At 52.1% G+C, this 22,389-nt stretch overlaps 1 protein-coding gene and 1 long non-coding RNA gene across 2 annotated transcripts in view; one reads left to right on the top strand and one right to left on the bottom strand.

Annotated features, from left to right (window-relative positions):
- KIRREL3 (kirre like nephrin family adhesion molecule 3) overlaps positions 1-22,389 on the bottom strand; it is a 128,359-nt gene that overhangs the window by 36,801 nt on the left and 69,169 nt on the right. The window contains exon 5 of the mRNA XM_021696232.1: positions 4,124-4,281. Coding sequence (XP_021551907.1) covers positions 4,124-4,281 — 158 coding nt within the window. The remainder of the gene's footprint in view (positions 1-4,123; positions 4,282-22,389) is intronic.
- Positions 4,527-6,481, top strand: LOC110586245. Its single transcript, XR_002480684.1, has 3 exons — positions 4,527-4,615; positions 5,727-5,832; positions 6,353-6,481. It is a non-coding gene; the product is annotated as an uncharacterized LOC110586245 (long non-coding RNA).

The following is a 22,389-nucleotide window of genomic DNA, read 5'->3' as shown; positions in this document are numbered from 1 at the left end:
GGGGGGGGGGGGGGGGGGGGGGGGGGGGGGGGGGGGGGGGCCTTGGGCAGGCAGCAGCCTGAAGCTGGAGGGAGCAGACAGGTAGGGCTGGAGAGTAACGGGCTTCAAGGTAAATACATATATGACTGGCGGCGTCCAGGAGGAGAGGACTTGGAGAGAGGCCTTGTCACCAGCTCCCTTGCTTCCGCAGCCAGACACCCGCCGGGAGTCCCAGGCACTCACCCAAGCACCCGGGCCACCAGGGTGTTCGAATGGCACCACAGCCTGTGCTGGGGAGGAGGCGGGGCAGAGGGCGCTTCTTTTTCCTGATTCTCCTCCCAGGGCAAGGGGCCTGGCCATCCTCAGTGATGCTATCCTCCGCCCTGCTGGCCACATGCTGGATAGCAGAAAGAAGGTTCCCTGAAACCAGGGCTGCTGGATGACCTCCGGGGAGGCGGACCTGGGATGGAGGTCCGAGAGGAGGGTCTAACAAGACTGGCTAGCCCTCTCTCTGCCAGGTGCTTTCTGTACATCGTTCCTTTTGAGTCTCAGAGCAACCCTACTGGGCATCCGTGGCTAACGGCACCCTGTTTTGCAGCTGGGGAAACTGAGGCAGAGAGACTAAGTTACCATAATATGTGATGGAGCCCTACAGTGACGCTGACGTTCCCATCTAGGAAAGGGGGGAGCAAGGTGCACCCTGGGGTTCAAGAGGATCAAGTGAGGGCTGGGCAGAGAGCCTGCCAGCCAGGCACTCTTCTCGTTCGAGCCTTGCAGCTATCTTTGAGGCAGGCGCTGTTCTTGCTCCAAACTGTATAGGTGGGGACGCCGCAAGGTTAGGTAGCTTGCTTGCTCACCTTCACAGAGCTGGAAGGGGGTGGAGCCTGGATTTGAAGTGAGGCTGCCCAGCTCCGGGGCCCATGGGCTTAACCAGCACCGGGTGACAAATACTGAGGGCTTCAGACCTCAGGGCTGTCCGGGCTGCCCCGGATGATCTTTTCTGTAGATGCTGGGCGCCTGGGCGCTGCTTGACTGTGTGTGCATTTGAGTGCTCTGTTTCTGTCTCTGTTTCAGCTGCTCACATTCCCCCCCCACCCCAGCCCCAAGCAGAGCTTGTGGGGGCAGCTCTGCCTTCGGGTCATCAGAAGTGTTGCTGTGACTGGTCCTTGCGGTCCTGGGGAAGAAGCGGGGAGGCAGGGGGGTGGGCTTGGTGGCCCCTAGAGCTGGTTCCACGTGAGCACTGCTGGGTCACCCACCCTTCTCTGAGTGCTCCACGTCGTCGGTTTGTAGCTTGTTAGAGCTGGCAGGCACCTGCTCTGGACTGAGCTGTGTGCCCCCCACCCCCCGAATTCATATGGTGAAGCCCGGACCCCCAGTGTGACTATCTATGGTTTTAGGGCCTTTAAGGAGGTAACTAAGGTTAAATGAGGTCATAAGGGTGCTAAGGTGTCCTTATAAGTAGAGGAAGAGACACCAGAGATCTGTCTCTCTGCACACACAGAGGAAAGGCCATGTGGGGACACAGAGAGAAGTTGCCGTCTGCTAGGAAGAGAGATCTCACCAGGAACCAGCCCTACTGGCACCTTGATCTTGGCCTTCCAGCCTCCAGAACTGAGAGAAACAGATGTCTGTTGTTTAAGCCACTGGTCTGTAGTATTTTGTTATGGCAACTCAAGCCTACTCATACAGAGTGTCTGATCTGACTCCTCTGTTTTACAGAAGAGGAAACTGAGGCCCAAGGAATGACTCTCCTGAGGTTCAGAGAGCAGGGTCTGGAACCCCAGCCCCTTGCTGCCCAGTGCTGCCACGCTGGTCATCTCCCTGCAGGAGTGTGATCTGGGCTGGGGTCGGGGGGTGCTGTGCAGAGGGTGAGCGTGGCCTCCTGCCCTGGTCTGCTGTAGCACTGTGCCAGGCTCTCAGAAGGGCCTTCTCCACATGGATGACGCAACGTGCTGGGGCGAGGTGACCCCTGGACATGGCTCAGCAGGGTGACTCTGAACTTTCTGTTCACCAGACGGGGGTGTGTCCTCGGCAGGACATAAACCATGGCAGGGGCCAGGCTGGCCCAACTTCAGGGAGGGACTGGACAGATGCCCAGCTGGGAAGGAGCACCTCTTGCCCTCCTTTTCATCCTCATCTGGATGATATACTCCCTCTGCCATATTTTTGTATTTCATAACACAACAGGGGTGGCTCCAGCCCAGGATGTGAGTGAGTAAGGGATTTACTTCTCAGTGCTTCCCCCCCCCCCCCCCCCCCCCCCCCCCGGGGTGAACTTGTACAGGATGGAAGGCATTTGTCTTGGGTTCTGGCACCAGACTCTGGGTGGGGGCCCAGAGGGGGGTGGGGCCTTGATCAGCAGCCCTGGGGCTGACTCCTTGGCCAGGTGTCAGCTTTGGACAGGAAGGACACACCCTCAGAGAAGCATCATTCTGGCCTCATATCCTCCACTGGTGAGGAAAGCCTTACTTATCTTTTCAAGACCCAGAAGAGGAGCTGGTGGTGGGGTGGGGAACGGGTCACACATCTCCCCACTTTCTGAAGCCAAGGAGAGCCACAGGGAGAGGAGAGCTGGGGTGCTGGAGGCCCGGACCTCCAGTCTGAGCCTGGGCATGCTGGTTGGCCCTGGGGCCGGACTCAACCTCTCAGCAGCTGCCCCTCTGTTTAAAGCTGCACTGAGAGGAACACAGGAAGGAACGCGGCGCTGGGCACCATGAGACTGTCGTTCGGGCCACTCACCAACTGAGAAGGGCAGTCACTTCTCTTTCAGGCCTTGGCTTTCTATGTGTAGATCAAGGGAACCGGACAGGCCATCCTCCACGGTCCTGTTCATCTTTAAAGACTCTGTGGTATATAAACGCTGTCTGGGACTCTATTTACAATTTCCTTGAGTGGAGTCTGGTGGGGGCGGCTTTAACATGTACCTGGGATTTTATTTTTATTCAGGTAGGGTGAGGCCAGCAGATCAGGAGATGACTGCCATGAAGAAGGTCCTTTGTTACAGCTCCCTAGAGGTGGGGGAGCCCCGCTCCACATAGGGTCACAGGGGTATGCATCAGGGTTGGTCGGGAGGCAGGGAAAACATGGTGCAAGGCTTTATCATGGTTCTTGTGGGAAAGAATGGACAAAGCAGGGTGAGCAGCTGAAAGGTTTTAGGATTGGGTGGTTTGAATAATTTCCACAAGCTCCAGGCTATAGGACTGATCTCCAGTTATCCAGTACCTGGCCCTGAGGATTTAGGGGTGAGGCTAGCACCTGGGACTCCTAGCCGGCTAAAAGGAGGTGGTGAGGGTCTGGATGCAGGATCGTTTGCATACCAAAGGCATGTTCTCAGCATGTGGTTTGCTGTCTCTGGGAATTAGCTAAGCCTGGGAGTGGCAGTCCCTCCTCATCCGCAAGGCTTTGAGATGTCAAAGCATCATAAAATATAGAAAATAAAAACCTAACTAATACAGGGGCCAGTTCAAGGCATTTCTGGCTCATGGTACCTTGTGTGAATTACAGAAAAACACCCCTGCAGGTAGGTACCTCAGGTGCAAGGCATGGTGAGGGATTATGGGCTGGACTTCCTGAGTAAGGCATCTTGGACAGGGAAGAACCTAAACAGCCTTACCTGGTAGCCCTGGAAAGTTGGCCAGATTTAGCAAATAAAAATACCAGGACACTCAGTTAAATCTGAATTTCAGATATATAGTGAATAATTTTTTAGTCTAAGTATGGCACATAATTATGCCCCATGCAATATTTGGGATATACTTATATTGAAATTCAAATTTAACTGAAATTCAAATTTAACTGGGTTTTTTTATCTAGCAAACCTAGGCCCTGGCCACTTCTGTCCCTAAGCCTCCTCCTTCGACCTTACTCTATTCTTAGGGAGCCCAGCAATTACCCCTGGAAAGAAGAGAGGAAGACAGAGTTACACAGTCAATGAGACAGAAAAGTTCAGATAAATAGAAACATAGGATGAGAGGGAAAAAGTGACATGGAGCGAGAGAGAAAAAGACACAGAGAGGTAACAAAGAATGAGAGACAAAAAGCACACACAGAGAACAAGAAGGGCAGAGTTGGGAAAGCGGGCTTTCCCCGCGCGGCCCCGCCCCTCCCAAGCGACCCCGCCCCTCCTCCTGCCCCCAGGCCTCACCTTGGAGTAGGTGGCCCCATTGATGACCTCTCCTTTCCGCAACCAGATGATGGAGGCTGCAGGCTTGGCATTGTCTGCGTGGCAGGTGAGGTTGAGGGGGTCCCCGGCCCGCAGGCTGATGACAGGCCCCCCCAGGATGACCGGGTCATCAGGTGGCACTGCGGGAGTGGGGGAGGGGGGAGAGGAGTAGAGAGGTCAGACTGAGGGCGCTGCTTCCCTCCCGCAAGGCTGGTGGGCTGGGCTGGGTGGATTTTATGGAGCTGATGACAAACAATAATTATCATACTTTAATAAAATGTATAATCCCCTTGTGTTATAACAATAATAGCAAAAACAGCAATAATCCCTGACATACGCACTGCATGTTTATTTGCTGCCGATGTTCATGCCATCATCTCATCCAAGGCTCACGATGAGCCTGTGAGGGGACAGGGCAGGCATCATTAGCTCCGTTTCACAGATCAGAGGGGGAACCAAAGCTCCGCTGCCAAGGTAATATCTGTACTTTCTTTCTTTCTAACTTCTCTTTCTCTTTTTTTTAAACAAGCACTGTCACATCTGTTGTCTGATTTAATCCTTACAACAGTCTTGCAAGGTAAATATTATTACCCCAATTACATAGATCTGGAAATCGAGGCTAAGCAGGATTAAGTGACTTGCTCAAGGTCGCTGGGGAATGGGCGCCAGAGCCAGGGCCTCTGACACCTGCCGCTCACTGCCAGTCCCCTGCCCTTGCAGGGGCAGGGAGCAGGGGGCAGGCAACCTTGCAAGGCTGCGACAGTGTTTCAGAGGGCTGTGTGACCCTTGGCACCTCCTAGGAACTTGATTCTCCCAAAATGGCTCCAACTGCCTCATCCCAGAGTTAGGATGAATCTCTGCTGCCCACTTCTCCCGCGGCATTTCACAGAGGGGTGATCAGAGACTCGTGGCTCCTGAGAGATGGGACGTGCCAACGCGGGGAAGATGTCTCTGCAGCGGCTGCATCTCTTACCCAGCCCAGCACAGGGCCCAGTCCCTGGCGGACACTCCATAAACATTTGCCAAGTCCACTGGAGTCAACCCCTTTGATCCCCTTGACGACCCTGGGATGGAGGATGGGCACTTATGATGATAGATGACCTTCACCTGGAGGAGAGGCCCAGAGAAGTTTAATGACTGGCCTAAGGTCACAGAGGCTCTTCTGATGTTCATGCTTAGGGACACATGGGGGGTCTCAGGCCTCTGCGGCTCCCGCCTCTCCTCCTTGGACAAACGGACAAACCGCAGAAGGGGAAGGGCTCCCTGGAGACCACCTGGGAAGTCCCTGGGCTTCTTCCCCCACCTCCTCCCCGGCCCCTCAGGGAGGGGCTGGGTCAGTCAGTTCTGAGGCTTGAGGAGGGCTGAGCTGCATGTTTGCTGAGCGAATGGATGAAGGGGAAATCAGCTGATGATGGGTTGGGGTCTTAGCACAAAAGGCCTGTTTTGCCCAGTTGCCAGAGAAAGTCCTTGCTTTCATCCAGGCCCCGTGCAAGCTTCTGCCCTGTGGGATCAGGGAAGACAGACAGACAGTGGTGCCAGGCCGGTCCTGACCCAGCGGCTGTGCCTTCCACCCTCTGCCCCCCAGGGCCTCCTGCCCACAACCTGCGTGGCTTACCTCCCCTTCCCAGGGCCTTCCCGCATCTGCTGCTCTCCTAGTGCACCCAGGAGACTCCAGGAGGCTGTGGGGCCAGGTAAACACCCAAAGCAGCACCTTCAGCTTGCGGCTGTGCCCGCTTCCTTCCTGGCCTGGAGGAGGCCTGGTTCAGAACTACAGCCCAGTGAGTGCCAACCCCCAAGTTTCTATTTAATGAGGAAAAACAAACCCTCGGGGCTTCCAAGATTCTATCAGCAGCCCCGGAACTCCACGGGAGATCCTGGCCCAGAGAGGCAGTTGGCCTCATCCAACCCTGCCCAGCCTCCCCAGGGGGCTCTGGGCTCAGGCAGATGTTGGTTGTGGGCTGGCCGATCAGGACAACCCCCCCCACCCCCGCCCACCCCAAACTCCCTCATTAGTGCCAGAGGCTCCTTGGTGCTGGTGTGGCCAGAGAGCAAAAGGGAGGCTAATGAGGGCTTTCCACAAATGCGGGGTGGGTGTGACAGTTGCTGATGAGGGGAATTTTAGCTCTATGCAATGCTGGGCCCCTTCCAGCAGGGACGGCCGGGGCTGGGGCTTTTCCCCCCTTTATTCTGTGGTGGCAGCTTTCTCTCCAGTAGGTGTCCAGGATGGAGGCGCTCTGGCTGAGCCTGAGAGCCAGAGAAGTTGGAAAGAACCATTCGAAGCTCCAGGAATAGAAGAAACACCAGGCCATCCTGTCTCCGGGACTCCCCAGCGAAGAGCCAGGGGGTGTGGTCTTGTGGAAAGTGCCCTAAATCAGAAGGTGAATTGGGGCAGGCTGTCCCTCCTCCTGGTTTTATATCCCCAGACACAAAATAGGAAAGGACAACAGGAAATCTGGACAGTTCCTTCTGGCGCTGACATTTCTTGGGTCTGAGACAGTGGTTTCCAACCTTGGCTGCATAGTACAAGACTCTGGGGGAGATCTTACGTTGGCAGGCCACACCCTAACCAACTAAATTCCAATCTCCGGAGGTGGACCCCAAGCATCGGGAGGGTTCCAGTGCGTGAGCAGGTTTGAGAACCAACTGTCTCTGGGCCTTTGCTCAGGCGCATATCACACTCTGATCACAGCGTAGAGCTCGAGGAGGTCTTTCTAAAAACCAAATACAGTGAGGGGCCAAGCTTCCTTCTTGCTGTTCTAGTCCCGTGTTTTGGAATATCGGATTAGAAGGAGCGCAGAGGAGGGGAGAGAGGATGGGACGCTGCTTCGTGAGTACCCAGGCGTGCACGCACACTCACACACCATCCTCAGAATGGGTCCTGATTATATCTTCCTAAATAAGTGGTTATCATGCGGTTATTCATGTAGCTATGCATTATTGATTGGCCTTCGCCTCGCTGCACACCAGATGGGGTAGGAGGGGGTGCGGATGGGGCTGGGGTGTGCAGGGTGGGAGTGGGTGAGGGGGGAGGATGTTTGGGGGCCAGGAGGCTGAATTGAAATCAACAGTCGCTCTTGGCAGCTGTAGCCCGGATGGAAGGGGGCAACTCATTACCTCTCCATTCAGACCGGGCCCAGAGCTGGGGCTGCCGGCTGTGGGGTGGGGGGGAGGCACGAGCCGCCGGAGCCTGGAGATGCATTATTCATACATCGCCCTCACAGGATTGGTTATTATCCTGAACCACTATGGAGTTTGGTCTCCTAATTTTTAATCACAGGGAAGGTGGAAGCGTTAGCCTTTTGTGATTAATCTGCAGATAAAAATAGTTGACTGTTTTGGTGTTGTGCTGGTTGTCAGTCAAGAGGAAATGCATTAACTGTTGGGTGACTGAGGCCCGAGGAAGCCCTGAGTGCACCCCAGGCAGAGCCGGGCCCCAGAGCCGGACATCGGCCGGGAGGCCACAACTCTGCCTCAGACGGGGGCCCGCTCCTCGGGCACTGCTTGCCGAAGGGACGCGTGGCGCCGATTACTGCCCCACAGTTGTGGGGGTGCTGGGTCCTCGCAGTTTGCTCGCCTGTCATGCAGGATTCCGGCGGGCAGCTGGGGGGCTCCCCTCCTGCTCTGCGCTGCAGACCGTGCCATGCACATGGGTGTGCAACTCGGGGCACCCATTTCTCCCCGCGTGGGAGGGGCCCTTGACGACTTTTCTCGGAGCTCTGCTGCCAAGGGCGAGGGGACTTGAGTGGCCAGCTGAGGTCGGGAGACCGAGTCGAGTTGCGCATTGACGGAGAAGGAAACTGAGGCCAGAGAGCACAAGCACTGCCCGAAGTTACCAGAAAGTGAGGGCAAAAAAGGATGGGGATGGGCTTGGGAGGCGTGTCCTGGCTCCAGCAGGGAGGCAAAGCTTTCGTCTGTTTTATGTAATTGAGGTTCTTTACACTCTCTTAGGAAATAAGGGGTTCTGTGGGGGAAAAGCTGATGTAGCCCCACCCGGCCCCACCGCTATCTCTAAGAACGGGTCCCACGGTCAGAAGACCTTGAGCTTCTGAACTAGAGCATACACTGGGGTGACCATCTGACTGTCCTCCCACAGGACACCGGCTGGACAGAGGGCAAAGTGGAGCTGGGGTCGGAGGGTTTCTGCCCTGTTCTGGAATTGCTCACTGGAAGCCTGCCCAGTGACCATACAGTGTCAAGCTCATTTGACTCAGTGGTCTTGGTGTGCTCGGTTGGCCAACCTTGCCAGAACAGGCTGGGAAAATTCCCCTGGTGCCCGGCCAAGGGCAGCACTGTGGGGGCTTCCTCCAGAATCCAGCGGGTCACCTAAGTGGGCCCCTGGCCAGGCTTCCAGGGTTCCTCAGAGGCTCTGTCAGCCCAGAGGGTTGGTTTCCACAGAAGGCCGATGGGGCACATCAGCCGACAAAGGCCAGCAGCAGGGATCTGGAGGGTCGTGCTGCCTGGTGGCTGCTGGAGAAGAGCAGGAGGTCAGCCAGGCCACCTTCCTGCCCCTGACGGCACGGCAGAGCACCTCACAGACGCTGAACTCTTTGGAGGGCACTCCTGGGTCTCCATCTCACACACAGTGCATTCTCCGTAAGTGGTCTATTAGAAACACGACTCCACTTGTGTCCTGGCTCTGTTTCAACCCTGCCAGGGGCTCGCACTCTACCTAGAATGTAGTTCGGACTCCTCTCTGTTGCCTACACTTCTTCAGCCCTGGGCTGCCTCTGTGACTGACCTCCCCCACCCTCAACCACCGTGCCCTGCCCACCGCCCTTCTGTTTGCCGAACAAGCCAAGCTCACCCCCTGGCCCAGACCTGGCCCTGGCTCTTCTCCGCCTGGAATCTCTATTCTGTATCCTTGTCCTGCCGGCTTCTTCCTGTCAAGGAGGGTGCAGCTGAAGTATCACGTCCTCAGCGAGGCCTGGCCACCCTGTAGGCCAGCTCCCCCTCCATTCCTCTCTGTGAGCTCTCCCCACTTCATTTTCTTTCTCACCGGGTTCATTTATTGTTTGTCCCCCCTTATTACAAAAGAGGCTTCCTGACCACAGAGTAAGACCTTGTCTGTCCTGGTCATTGCAGAATTTCCGTGTCTGGATGAGTGCCTGGTGTATAGTAGGAGCTCAAACATTTGTTGAGTAAATAAACCGAAGATGGCTGGGTTGGGGGGCTCTGTCATGGGCATTGATGTCTGGGGTCAGCACTTTTTACTGTGTGTGTGTGTGTGTGTGTGTGCACGTGCGTGGTGGCATAGAGGTGGGGGTGGTGGATGAGTGAGTGTTGGGGGGCAGGCTCAGCCCCCCCTGCGACAGCAGTGCATAAACTATCGTATGACGCTGGGGGACTGGTTGCTTCCTGCCATTTCTGGAGAGGGCAGCCTGGGCTGGGCGGGCTTGGGGGTGAGAGTGGGGGTGGTTCTCAGCCTGTTTTTGAGATAGCACCATTCCTGCTGGTTGGGGAGGGAGCCCAGCCCAGTTCGTCTGGCTCACAGGCTGGTGAGAAGGCTGCAGGCTGAGCACGGTGACAGACCAGAGACACTTGGCGGACAGCAGGAAGAGGTTGGCTGCTGACACTGCTCTTCCTTGTTTTTAGGTATCGGTGTTCAGCCCCAGGCCCCAGGGACCTGGCTGGGGTGCAGAGTGGGCTTAGTTCGTGCTGGGAATGCCAACGCTGACCCCATGGAGGGACGACCCCCCGGGCCTCCAGGCTGCCTTTAACCAGCACATCCCTGGCTCTAGCTTCAGGCCTGCAGGCCAGCCAGCACTGAGCATTTCCTCCATCCCTCCCTTCTTCCCGCCGTTCAGCCTCCTTCCATGTCACCACCATGAGCATATAGTGGTTGAGGAATACCAAACACAGCCTGCCCTCTGGGAGCTGATGGGGAGACATTTATGACTCAAAGCACGTGCCCAGGATGCACCTGCAGCATCTGCATCACTGGGGAGCTTGCTTCGAAATGCAGACACTTGGTCTCTACCCCAGGCCCATTCCGAATTGGAATCGGCATTGAAAAAAGACCCTGGATAATTTGTGTGCACATCAGTGTGAGGAGCACTGCTCTGGAGGGCTCCTAGAATAATTACAGACTGATGAGTGGTTTGAAGGAGAAGCTCATTGGACAATGAGAGCACACAGGAGGCCTTTGTTCCTTTGTTGGCACCCAGCTCCCTCCGAGATTTCCTGGGACTTAAGTCAGAGAGAGGGTGTACGCTGCTTGCTGGAAACTGGGATTGACGTCAGAGCTCAGCATGAACATGTTCTACAGCAGGTTGTTTCCTTTGCCCAGGGCATTTCTTGAACTTGGAATGCTGGAGTTCTCATTCCCTGTCTTATCTGGGGTTACTCTGACCCAGCCTTCAAGACACCGCTAAGGGGTTGTCCGGTCCCTGAGGAATCTCCTGCTTTGTCTATGAGCCCGTAGCATCCTGGGCATCCTTCTGTCTCCGTAGCTAACCTAGTCTATGGAAGTGATCTGCAGATGCTTGTCTCTCCCCTAGACTGCAACCTCACCCATCCTGGATCCCTATCACCTGGCCTAGCACCTGCCTCACAGGGGATACCCCGTATACGTTTGCTGAGCTGAACCTGGCTTGAGTCCATTACTTTACAAGCTGCATGATGGCAGCCAAGTTACCTAATCTGACAGTCCCCGTCCTCTTATTTGGAAAGTGGGGTAATAAAGATACCTGCAGGATGATTATGAAAATTACTTTTATGATATGAAGAATGCAGAAAGAGCGCTTTGTAAAGGTTTATGCAAATATTGGTTATTGTGTCCAATTTTTAAGAACAGTATTTAGTTTGGGTGCTATGTGAAAGACACTGTGCCAAAGGCCCTCTTTTTTTATCCTCATTATCCTTCGAAACAGGTACTATTGGGATCTCCATATTGTAGAGCAGGATACAGGTTCAGAGAGGGCAAATAACTTGGCTAAGGCAACACAGCAGATAAGTGATACAGTTGGAATTTAGATCCTGGTTTGTTTGACCCTATAACATTATCCACTAGAGTCAGCCTATAGACCTACCCGGGAAGCTGCAGTAACCCTTCAGAGCCCTTTCCGCCAACCCTCCTGCCCTCATCATGGTCCTATATCCCCATGCTGATGCAGGACAGGCTCTGCCTCTGCCTGTGGGCTCCCTGCCCCAACCCAGTTTCAGAGGGCTCTCAGAAGCATAGGCTTGGCTTGCAGTTGGTGCTTGAGAGGGGTCGGCTAGGGAGTGGATGAATGATTTTTGCTGTTCACATCCACTCACTGCTCACTTTTGTCATTGTGCCCTGTTGTCAGGTTGTGGTCCATGGGTAACCCCAGCCTCCTGTTTCCTCACTCCTGGTGATGCGCCACCTCATGGCCAAAGCACAGAACCTCAGATTATTGACACAGGACTGCGGATGCGTGGGTTTTTGCAGGACTGCTTCTCAGTGAGAGTTCAACTTTCATTTAGAAAATCTGTACTGAGCATCCACTAGGTGCTAGGCCCAGTGTGAAGCACTGGTGATTCAGAGCTCCTGACCTAGTGGAGAGCCAGACAGTAAACGTAAATGAATATGTAACATAATGTTGGGTTGATAGAATATAATGATGATAAGTACTAAGAAGAAAATGAGACCAGGTGGGGAATAGCTAGATCCTAAATTGGCCTCTGGGATTCTCTTCTGGATTTCTCCTGTCCTTCCTGGATGTTACTTTCTGTCTTTTTCCCACCCTTAATTGTTGGTCTTGCTGTCTATGGAGAAGCACATCACTGTGTACGGACAAATCCCCCAAATGCATGGTCCCCACTTTGGGGAATGGCACCACCATTTAATTAGCGAAGCCAGAAATCTGCAAGTCTTTCTGGATTCTACTCTCCTTCATCCTGCATTGCTAACCGTCCTGCTGAGTTCTCTGAAATACCTTTCACATCTGTTTCTCCCTTTCCATTCCCCACAGTCTTCCTGGCTCAGTCCCTCAGCATTTCTTGCTTGGATTATAATACCTAACCCCTCTCCCCATGCTCTACACCATCCCCAGAGTGATCTTTATAAATGTCTGGTCATTCACCCCATTCGCCCATCCATTCACTTGCCATTTGCTGAATATCTAGCACTCCTTTGTTTAAAATCACTCAAAGAGGGGCGTCTAGGTGGCTCAGTCGGTTAAGGGTCTGCCTTCAGCTCAGGTCATGATCGCAGGGTCCTGGGATCAAGCCCTAAGTCGGGCTCTCGTCTCAGTGGGGAGCCTGCTTCTCCCTCTCCCTCTGCTGGTCCCCCTGCTTGTGCTCTCTCTTTGTCAGATAAATAAATAAAAATCTAAAAAAAAAACAACAACACACATTCAAAGGTCCCCTACTGCCAACTGGACAAAGTCTGAACTTTTTGGCTCCTGCCCACCTCTCCAGCCTCATTTTCCACCCCTTTTTAACTCAAATTCCTCTTGTGGATAAGAATGACCTGCAATTCTTGGAATAAGTCACTCTTCTCCAATTGTCCCTCTGCCTTTGTTTGGCTAACTTGAAGGTCAAGCAGTTTGGGTTCAAATCCTGGGTCCCTTATTTTTTATTTTTATTTTTTAAAGATTTTATTTATTTATTTGACAGAGAGAGAGACAGCGAGAGAGAGAACACAAGCAGGGGGAGTGGGAGAGGGAGAAGCAGGCTCCCCACTGAGCAGGGAGCCCGATGCGGGGCTCGATCCCAGGACCCTGGGATCATGACCTGAGCCGAAGGCAGACGCTTAACAGACTGAGCCACCCAGGCACCACCGGGTCCCTTATTTATAAGCTTGTGGCCCTGGGCAAGTTGCTTAGCCTCTCTGGGCTTCAGTTTTCTCATCTGTAAAATAGGGAATATCATAAAACCAGATTCGCTGTGTAGTTGCCAGGATCAAGTGAGATGCAGTGTGGCATAGAACTTTATAAACCATCTAATGTTGTATGGTTGGGGTACGTTGTTGGTTCTCCAAGCAGACGGGGCTCATTCTCTTGAAAGATGATGGGCAGAGTGCTTGGGGCTTAGAAGTCTGGTGCTCTGTCCCCTTGGGAAAGTAGAGGTCACCAGGCGCTGGGTAAGGATCCCGATGCCCCCCCGCAGGGTGATCGCATTCTGCTCTGCCTGGCTTGGCTTCTCCTCCCTCCTGTCCCCCCACATTCTGTGGCCATGAAGGTGAAGCCATTACTGCTAACTGGTTACCAAGGCATGGATGAGCCCAGCTGACCCCATGTGGTGCAGAGATGAGCCATCTCAGCTGAGCTCAGCCACACTGCTGACTCACTAAATCCTGAAGTTTGGGGTGGTTGGTTGCACAGAGGAAGCTAACTGATATACTCAGTTAGTGACTGTCTGGCTTGCTCCTATAAGACTGTCCAAATTAGACCTTGTCTCTCCAGCCACTTCTCTCATGCTTTAGTTGGACTGGTCCATTCACCTCTCTATGACATGCTTTTGCTTGTGAAGCTCCCTCTGGAAGGAGATGTCCCTACTTTTGAGTCTTAACTGGCTGTAATCCCAACCTCCCTCCAATCAGCTCAAAGGCTACCTTTGCCTTGTTAACTCTTGGTCATTTTCAAAGGCTCGGGTTATTGTCATCTCCTTTAGGAAGTCCCCTCCTGACTTTCTAGGGCCATATGCCACCTCCATGAGCCATGGCTGTTGGCCGCCCCAATAGCTGTGAGGTCCTTGAGGCCAGTCCTTATTAGGTTCTTTTTTCCATCCCTGTGTTTAGTATCCAGCCCATAGTGAGAGCTCGGTCAATACTTGTTGACTGGTGGGACATCTGGGTGACTAGGCAGTTAAGAGTCTGCCTTTGGCCCAGGTCATCATCTCAGGGTCCTGGGATCGAGCCCCACATCAGACTCTCTGGTCAGCCGGGAGTCTGCTTCTCCCTCTGCCTCTCCCCCCGCTTATGCTTGCTGTCTCTCTCTCTCTCACTCTCTCAAATAAATAAATAAAATATTAAAAAAAATACTTACTGACTGGTGCCTTGCTTGACCTGGCTGTGTCGGAAGCAAATTTCCCCCTTTTCACTAGCACTGTGCTTTACCTTCTACGCCGGCGCTCACTGCAGTCTGCATTACATTTCTTTGTGGACCTATTTCAGGCTCCCTACCGCTCCAGAGTAGGAGTCTTGACACCCTGTGCATTTTCCCTACCACCTAGCACATAACCTTGGACACCATAATAAGAAAACAATAAAAATAATGGGTAATAGCTGATGCTGATTGATATAGGGCTTACAATCCTTCCAGAACTTACAGTACTTCTAGAACTCTTCTGGTAATTTAGATGTAATCATTCAAGCCTCACAACAACCCTGCATAAGGTAGATACAATTATTATGCATATTTTAGGAATGTGCAAACTGAGGCGCCAGCTCCTCTCAGAGGTCCCCTGACTCCAGTGACCTGCAAAGGCTCAGGACACTGGGAAGCCCACCTCTCCCTTGGGGATCCTGATGGGCAGGGGATAAGAAGGGAGACAGAGTGCTTGGCTCGGCTCCCGGCCCCCAGGTCTTGGCTGCATGACTGGGGGCAAACTGCTTAATTCTCTTTGCAAGATATTGTCTATGTCACAGATACTATAGTATCTGTTTCACTGGGCCATCGTGCTGATTAAATGAGTTAATACAAGTGCCTTGTTTCAAAGCTTGGCACGGTGGGAAGAACACAGTACTGCTAGCTCATGATATTGTCATTGTTCAATAAGGATGTCTACATGGAAGCAGAGAGCAGAATATTGCACAGGAAACAGCTTGTTTCAATCCCTTGTTCTGTACTTGCTCTGTGCCCCCGGCCTCAGCCTCCCTAGATATCGTGGTCAGCACCTTGCCTCCTGGCGAAACCACAGTGATGAGGAGGTGGTTAGAGGCCAAGAGGCCCACGGAGACAGATGGGATGGGCAGGGGACCGTCTAGGAGGAGGGGACTACCGTGATGGGCTAAGGGCAAGGGAGGCAGATGCTGGCTGGGGCCGAGTCAAACCAAGTCACTTGTTTGCCCCTCAAATTAGGAAGGGTGAACCTTCTGTTGATTTCAAATTAAACCCTGCAAGAAGGTCTGAGCTATCTCATCAGTGAGGGGCTATTTGCAAGGAGACGGATGTTTCATTAATACTGAGCAGAAAAATAAGTCCCAGGATGTAATAAGAGCAGAGGGAGGGAAGGCTGGTGGGGAGGGGGAGGGCAGCACACAGCAGGCTCCGGACACACAGAGGCGTGTGTGTGTGTGTGTGCGTCTATGACTGTGTGTGAGCGTGTGCGTGCATGTCCACAGGACTGCCTGGCACTGGGTGATGGTGGCTGATGTGTGACCGGTGAGTGGACAGCCAGTGTGACAGGCGTGAGGTAGCCCCTGTGGTGGCCAGGGGGAGAAGCCACCAGGGAAAGGGCGCCCCGTGAGAGCAGCCGCACAGGGAACAGTGTGCAGTGGGGGAGTGCGTCGTAGGACCATTGGGCACAGGCAGGGGCAGGAGGGGAAGGCAAGCCAAGGGTGTGGGTATCCTCCTTGGGCCACCTGGGATGTGGGTCGTCCTGCCACAGAAGGGACTTGCTCCTTCCCCAGCTCACAGGGCAAGGTGAGCCCCCCTTCTCCATGTGTTTGCAGGAAACATGGGCGTCTGGCTGCCTCCCCGGGTCTGGCAAAGTTCTCCAGCTACTTCTGACCTTGACTTGATGTTGGGGTTCACCTGTCACATGGCTGGGTCTGGGGGAGAAATCTATCATGGTGGTATGGGCTGCAATTTCCATGTTTAAACCTCACAGTAACCTCATGCTGTGGGGCCTCGAGTATCCTTATTGTACAGATGGGAAAACCGAGGCACAGAGGCCAATTCACTTGGCACCAGTTATGCCACACACAAGTGGGGAAACCAGGAATCCGGCTCAGGCCCCTGCGAGTCCAGTGGCCCACTCCTAAGCTCGGTGCTGTGTGGCTGCTTGTGAATGAGCACTCTCTGTGTCTTCTGTCCCTTTCCTAGCTCCAAGGCAGCCATCCTGACCCAGCAAAAGGCTGGTGGGACTAAGGAGCGTCCAAGTTGGTCCCATAAATAGAAAGCAGAACTGATATGGTTGGTTTTGCTATGGACTTCCATCTGGCAAATCAACCTTCTTGAGGGGCTGTGCGGCTTTCGCTAAGGAGGGAAATGAGGCCGGGAGGAAACCTCCCTTACCAGGGCCTGGAGCCTCAGAAGTAATTCTAGAAATAGAGGGGTGCTGGAGAAAGGGTCATCTCATTAAGGGATTTGCAGAATTAACAGAAGAAATTCCAATAATTGGCTTTTAAAATGGGAGATTCGGAACGCCGCTTTGGCATGATGAAAACGTGCCTGGTGTTCCACGTCGCCGTTGGTTGGGTCAGCCATGGGAAGGCTGGGGGAGAAGACGAGAAGTGACAGGGACAGAGAAGTCCAGGGAGGGGGACAAATAGGGAGAGACAGGCAAAGAGCAAAAGAGACAGAACCAAGACGTGCAAGACACCTGCTCAGGAAAGAGATGAAAGCGAGGAGAGAAAATACGCTGTCCCTCGCAACTGAGGCTGGTGCAACCAGATGGCAGTGTGCCAAGCAAGGAGAAAAGTGCTTTCTTTAGGCCTCTTGTCACAAAAATTCATTCCAAGGAATCCCAGAAAACCATGAAATATACCTTTCAACTTTATGCAAATTTACCAAATCCGCTGTTTGCCAGAATCCTAAGAGGAAAAAGTCAAAGTCTTTTGTTCTGATCGGAGCCTGTTTTGAAGACGCACAAGCCTCTAAGTCTGAAAAAGGGCAACGCTTTTAGAATTCATTATAAAAAGGTGTTTTAATGCTCAACTATAGTTTTAGCATTATGGATGTTTTTTGAAATCTCCTATCTTGCTCGTTTTTTCACAGAGAGAGACCACGTTTCTCCTCTGAAGTTGGTGAGCGTTGCATTTCATTTTCTATAGAGGGGGTACATTTTATGGATGACTGTTCACAATCTTTTGGGATGCTGCCATGAAGACATAAAAAGTCTGTTGCCTCTTTGTGACTCCAGGCCATCGCTCGGAGAAATTGGGCTGTGTGCAGCTTGTGGGGGGCTCGGAGGGAGGGGGCTTTTGTGGGTTGGGGTCCTGCAAGCCCACTCTGAGATAGAGATCTGAGGACGTTTAGTGCGGAGTCCTCTCTGGACCAGCCCCTGATGGGAGCAAAGGAGGCAAGATTGGCCAGAGGGGCCATCTGAACGGTGATGGCAGCACCATGAAGGTCTCAGCAGATCCTACGGGAGCTGGGGCTCTGGGATGGCCCTTAGGGTTGTCCTCTTCTGGGACACTGGGCAGGCCTTATACTCTTGGGGGCCGGTCATTGGAAGGGGGCTCCCTCCCTTTAGCCACAGGTGATCCCCAGAGAGGGACTCAGCAGAGCCAGCCATCTCTGACATTCTGGCAGCTAGGGAGTGAGTCCTCCTGCCCTCTTGTCTAGAAGTGGGAAGAGGCATCTGGCTGGTCCATCATGGTGTCCACTGCAGGGGTGGTACTTATAAGAGGGGGGGCATGGCCTCTTCTCCAAGTGTCTCCTTTTTCCCATCACTATTGAGGTGGGGGTAGGGGGTGGTTTTGGCACCAGAGTGCTCTGTATCAGAACACAGCCCCTCAGGAGAAGAGCTTGGGTAGTTGGCACAGAGGAGATGATGATCCCTCTTGTGTGCTCTGGTTCACCAGGGCAGGGAGGGACTTCCCATCTGACTGATTATCCCCACAGCCAGTGCTTGCTAGTGTTTGGGGCCACCCAACCCTTGCATCTCCAGCCCCAGGGGAGCAACGTGTGTGGGGTGAGGAAAGAGCACAGTCTTTGCTCTCACACGGAGCTGGGAACTGTGTGACAGGGTGACCTTGAACAAGTTTCTAAACCTCCCCGAGCTCCAGCTTCCTCATCTGTAAAGTGGAGCTAAATGGGCCTCGCATAGTGCAGGACTGAAGGAGAGAATGTTCGAACAGAGCTGGGACGTAGCAGGTGCTCATAGTGGTAACCGTGAGTCAGTTCTGCAAGAAGGTGAATGGTGTCGAGAAGGCCCACAGCTTTCTCTCCTGTTAAATGGGTTGTTCCCATGAGTCAAGGCAGAGGGTCAAGAAAGCTCAATCAAATATATGATTTGCAAATATTTTCTCCCATTCTGTAAGTTGCCTTCTCATTTTGTTGATGGTTTCCTTCGCTATGTAGTCCCACTTAATGTGTTTTGGTTTTTGTTACTTGTGTTTTGGTGTCATACCGAGGAAACCACTGTCAAGACAATGGTAAGGAGCTTTTCCCCTGTGTTTTCTTCTAGGAGTTTTAGGGTTTCAAGTCTTGTGTTTAAGTATTTAATCCATTTTGAGTTCATTTTCGTGAGTGGCATAAATGAGGGTCCAATTTCATTTTTCTGCCCATGTTTATCCAGTTTTCCCAACATCACTTATTGAAAAGACTGTCCTTTCCCCATTGAGTTTCCTTGGCTCCCTTGTAAAGTATCAGTTGACCGTATATGCACGGTTTATTTCTGGGCTCTCTATTCTGTTCCATGATCTATGTATGTAGTTTTATACCAGGACCATACTGTTTTGATTACTACAGCTTTGGAGTATAGTTTGAAATTAGGAAGTATGATGTCTCTGGCTATCTTCTTTCTCAGGATTACTCTAGCTATTTGGGGTCTTTTGTGGTTCCATGTAAATATTAGGATTTCCTTCTTTCTCATGCTGAGTAATATTCCACTGTATATACGTCACATTTTCTTTATCCTGTCATCCTTTGGCAGACACTTAGGTTGTTTCCATGTCTTGGCTGTTGTGAGTAATGCTGCAATGAACACGAGAGTACAGATATCTCTGTGAGATCCTGATTGAAATTCCTTTGGATATATACCCAGAAGTGGAATTGCTGGATTGTACAGTAGCTCTATTTTTAATTTTTTGAGGAACCTCCATGCTGTTTTCCAGAGTGGTTGCACCAGTTTGTATTCCCACCAACAGTGCACGACGGTTCTTTTCTCCACACCCTTGTCAACACTTGTTATCTCTTGTCTTTTGGATGACAGCCATTCTAACTGGCGTGAGGGGATATCTCATGGTGGTTTTGGTTCGCATTTCCCTGATGATTAGTGATGTTGAGCACATTTTCCCATGCCCGTTGGCCATCTGTATGCTTGTTTCAGTAAGCTCCACACCCAGCATGGAGCCCAGCACAGGGCTTGAACTCATGACCCTGAACTGAGACCAAGAATCGGTCCCTTAACCAAATGACCTACCCAGGCGCCTCTGTATGTCTTCTTTAGAAAGCTGTCTATTCAGGTTCTCTGCCCATTAAAAAAAATTTTTTTCTATTGAGTTGTATGAGTTCTTCATATGTTTTAGATACAGAGAAAGAAGATTATATATATATATATATATATAGTAGAATATTATTCAGCCATGAGAAAGAAGGAAATCTTGCCATTTTTGACAGGATGAAACTTGGATGAAACTGGAGGGTATTATGCTAAAGTGAAATAAGTCAGACAGAGAAAGACAAATCCTGTATGATATCACTTATCTGTGGAATCTAAAAAAAGCCAAACTCAGAGAAACAGATAGTAGAGTGATTATTACCAGGGGCTTGAGGTGGGAGAAATGGGGAGATATTGGGCAAAGGGGACAAACTTCCAGTTATTAACGGCTTCTGGGGATCTCATGTACAGCATGGTGATTATAACTAATAATAGTGTATTATAGGGCGCCTGGGTGGCTCAGTTGGTTAAGCGACTGCCTTCGGCTCAGGTCATGATCCTGGAGTCCCAGGATCGAGTCCCGCATCGGGCTCCCTGCTCAGCAGGGGGTCTGCTTCTCCCTCTGCCCTCTTCCCTCTCGTGCTCTCTGTCTCTCATTCTCTCTCTCTCAAATAAATAAATAAAATCTTAAAAAAAAATACTGTATTATATATTTGAATGGTGCTAAGAGAGAAGATCTTACATATTCTTGCCACAAAAGAGAAATGGCGGGGCACCTGGGTGGCTCAGTTGTTAAGTGTCTGCCTTCGGCTCAGGTGACGATCCCAGGGTCCTGGGATTGAGCCCCACATTGGGCTCCCTGCTTGGCAGGAGGACTGCTTCTCCCCCTCCCACTCCCTCTGCTTGTGTTCCCTCTCTTGCAGTCTCTCTGTCAAATAAATAAATAAAATCTTTAAAAAAAAAGAAAAGAAAAGAAATGGCCATTATGTATGTGATCAGTTGGAGGTGTTAGCTAATGCAGTGGTAATAATCATTTCCTAATATACTAAATGCATCAAATCAATACATTGTATTGATCAATGTATACAATATACAATCAATACATTGTATATCTTAAACTTACACAATGTTTATATAATGTCTGTTACACCTCAATAAAGCTGGGGGAAAAAAAGCTCAAGTCAGACGCTAATATGTAATGTGGGAGAAACAACACAGAAAGAGCCCCAGTGTCTCCTGCTGACAGTGGCCTTGAATGACCTTATCAGATCTGCCCAGAAGGCCATGTGGGGCAGGTAATTTGTGACACAGTACAAGACTGGCTGGCGGGGGGGAGAAGGGGAGCGGGGGGACTGGCCTGGAATGGAGAAGGATGCTCCTCAGTTTCCTAATCTTTTCACTAACGTCCCACTTAACAATGGAAATGGTTACAAACCTCCTGGGTTTCAGCCACTGAGCTAGGTTCTCTCCCCAGAGTTAGCCCTTTGTGTAGTTACCCTCACATCTCTAGAAGGTGGGGGGAGGGAATGCTCTCTCTTCCCAGAATTCCTGTCCCTTCTTTTCTGACTCGTGGACACCTATGTGACCTTCAGGTTTTGCGGAAATGCCTCCTCTGGACTCCACTGGACTATGACTGAGCGTCTGCAGGGCCGGGACCAGTCTTGTCTCTGTGTGTCCCGGGGTCCAGCATGGTGCTCCAGCCGTTGGTGTGGGGCTGAGCCTGGTAGGAGCCTCCCCTTCAGTCCTGCTGCACGGGATTCGTGGGTGGCTGGGTGGAGGAGCCGAGCTGAGGTGACTTCCTGAGGGGAGCGGCCCTGAAATGTTCCTCCTTGTCCCTCCTGTCCCAGCTGAGAGCTTGCACAGAGCTGGTGCTCAAGAGATGAGTGCTGAATACACGAGAGAAGAGTAAGAAGAGATGCCTAGTGAAGGGGGTACGGGCAGGAAAAACTATGGGGATGCTTTGAGAGGGGGGCAGATCTAGAAAACACTAATAACCACTATGATGTATTGAGTACCTACTATGTTCCAGAAGATCCCATGTGGTCCTACTGGCACTCCATGTTGGACTCACGGGCCAGTTCGGGGAGATACTGCGATTTGGGGCTCATAAGGACATTGCTTGTTTGGAGATGGCTATAGGCATTTGAATCACTGAGTTTGGGACCCAGGGCAGCCAGTATCCCTTGGCTTAGCTGACCTCGGATAAGTCTCTTACCCTCTGTGTTCCCCACTACCCACCTTCAATCACCCCTTTCTCTAGGCTGGCGACACTTGGATCCTTAATCACCCCCCTTCTTTGTGCTGTCTCTCCTCCCAGGCTCCCCTTCCCCTTTGATCAGCAATTGACTCCCTGTGGAAAGGGTTCTTTGCACAGCTGCTGCTCTATAAAAAGAGATGGGGCAGCACTGAGTTGCTGTGAGTGCCCTGGGATCAGCCCGAGTCACAATATATGGGTTTCAGCTCAGATCTGCATCACTGTCACGATGCAGCAGTTTGGGGGTGTAAGGGTTGCATATATCAGTCCACATGCAAATGTGTCGCTCAGGAATAGCCCATTAGCTGCTCTGAGGAGTGGATGGGGTAAGGTCTTCATTGCTCGTTTGAGGCGAAATGTATTGGATGTGTCTTAGAGCCAGTCAGCTCCCTGTGATGGGCATTAATGTTCGTGACCAGAGGCGTGGATAATCCAAATCTGGTATGTAATTGAAAATACCATTTGCATTTGACTTTGGAATGCATCGCGTGTGAGTGTGTGTGTGCTGGGGGGAGGGGAGGAAAGGCAGCTGTACTTTGTGAGTATGTTTATTTCCGACTCCCATTAGGGCTAATTTGCATTTACTGGACATGATCACTGGGAGAGTTTGGCAGAGCGTACTCCGCACGAAGCGTTCCTCAGCCCGCATTTGCTCCGAGGCAGGCCCCTGGGTTCCACAGGTACTCGGGATTCCTGAGGACTGACATCCTGCCTCGGTGACCATGCCAGCAGGCCAGGGATGTCACACTGTGTCCGGAGTCAGACCTGGGGCTGCTTTGTGGCCTCCCCAGTTACTAGCCACGTGGCCTTGGGTCATTTA

The sequence above is a fragment of the Neomonachus schauinslandi genome, chromosome 11, assembly GCF_002201575.2.
Source record: "Neomonachus schauinslandi chromosome 11, ASM220157v2, whole genome shotgun sequence".
Lineage (NCBI taxonomy): Eukaryota > Metazoa > Chordata > Mammalia > Carnivora > Phocidae > Neomonachus > Neomonachus schauinslandi.
This window is presented reverse-complemented; position numbering and strand designations above follow the sequence as displayed.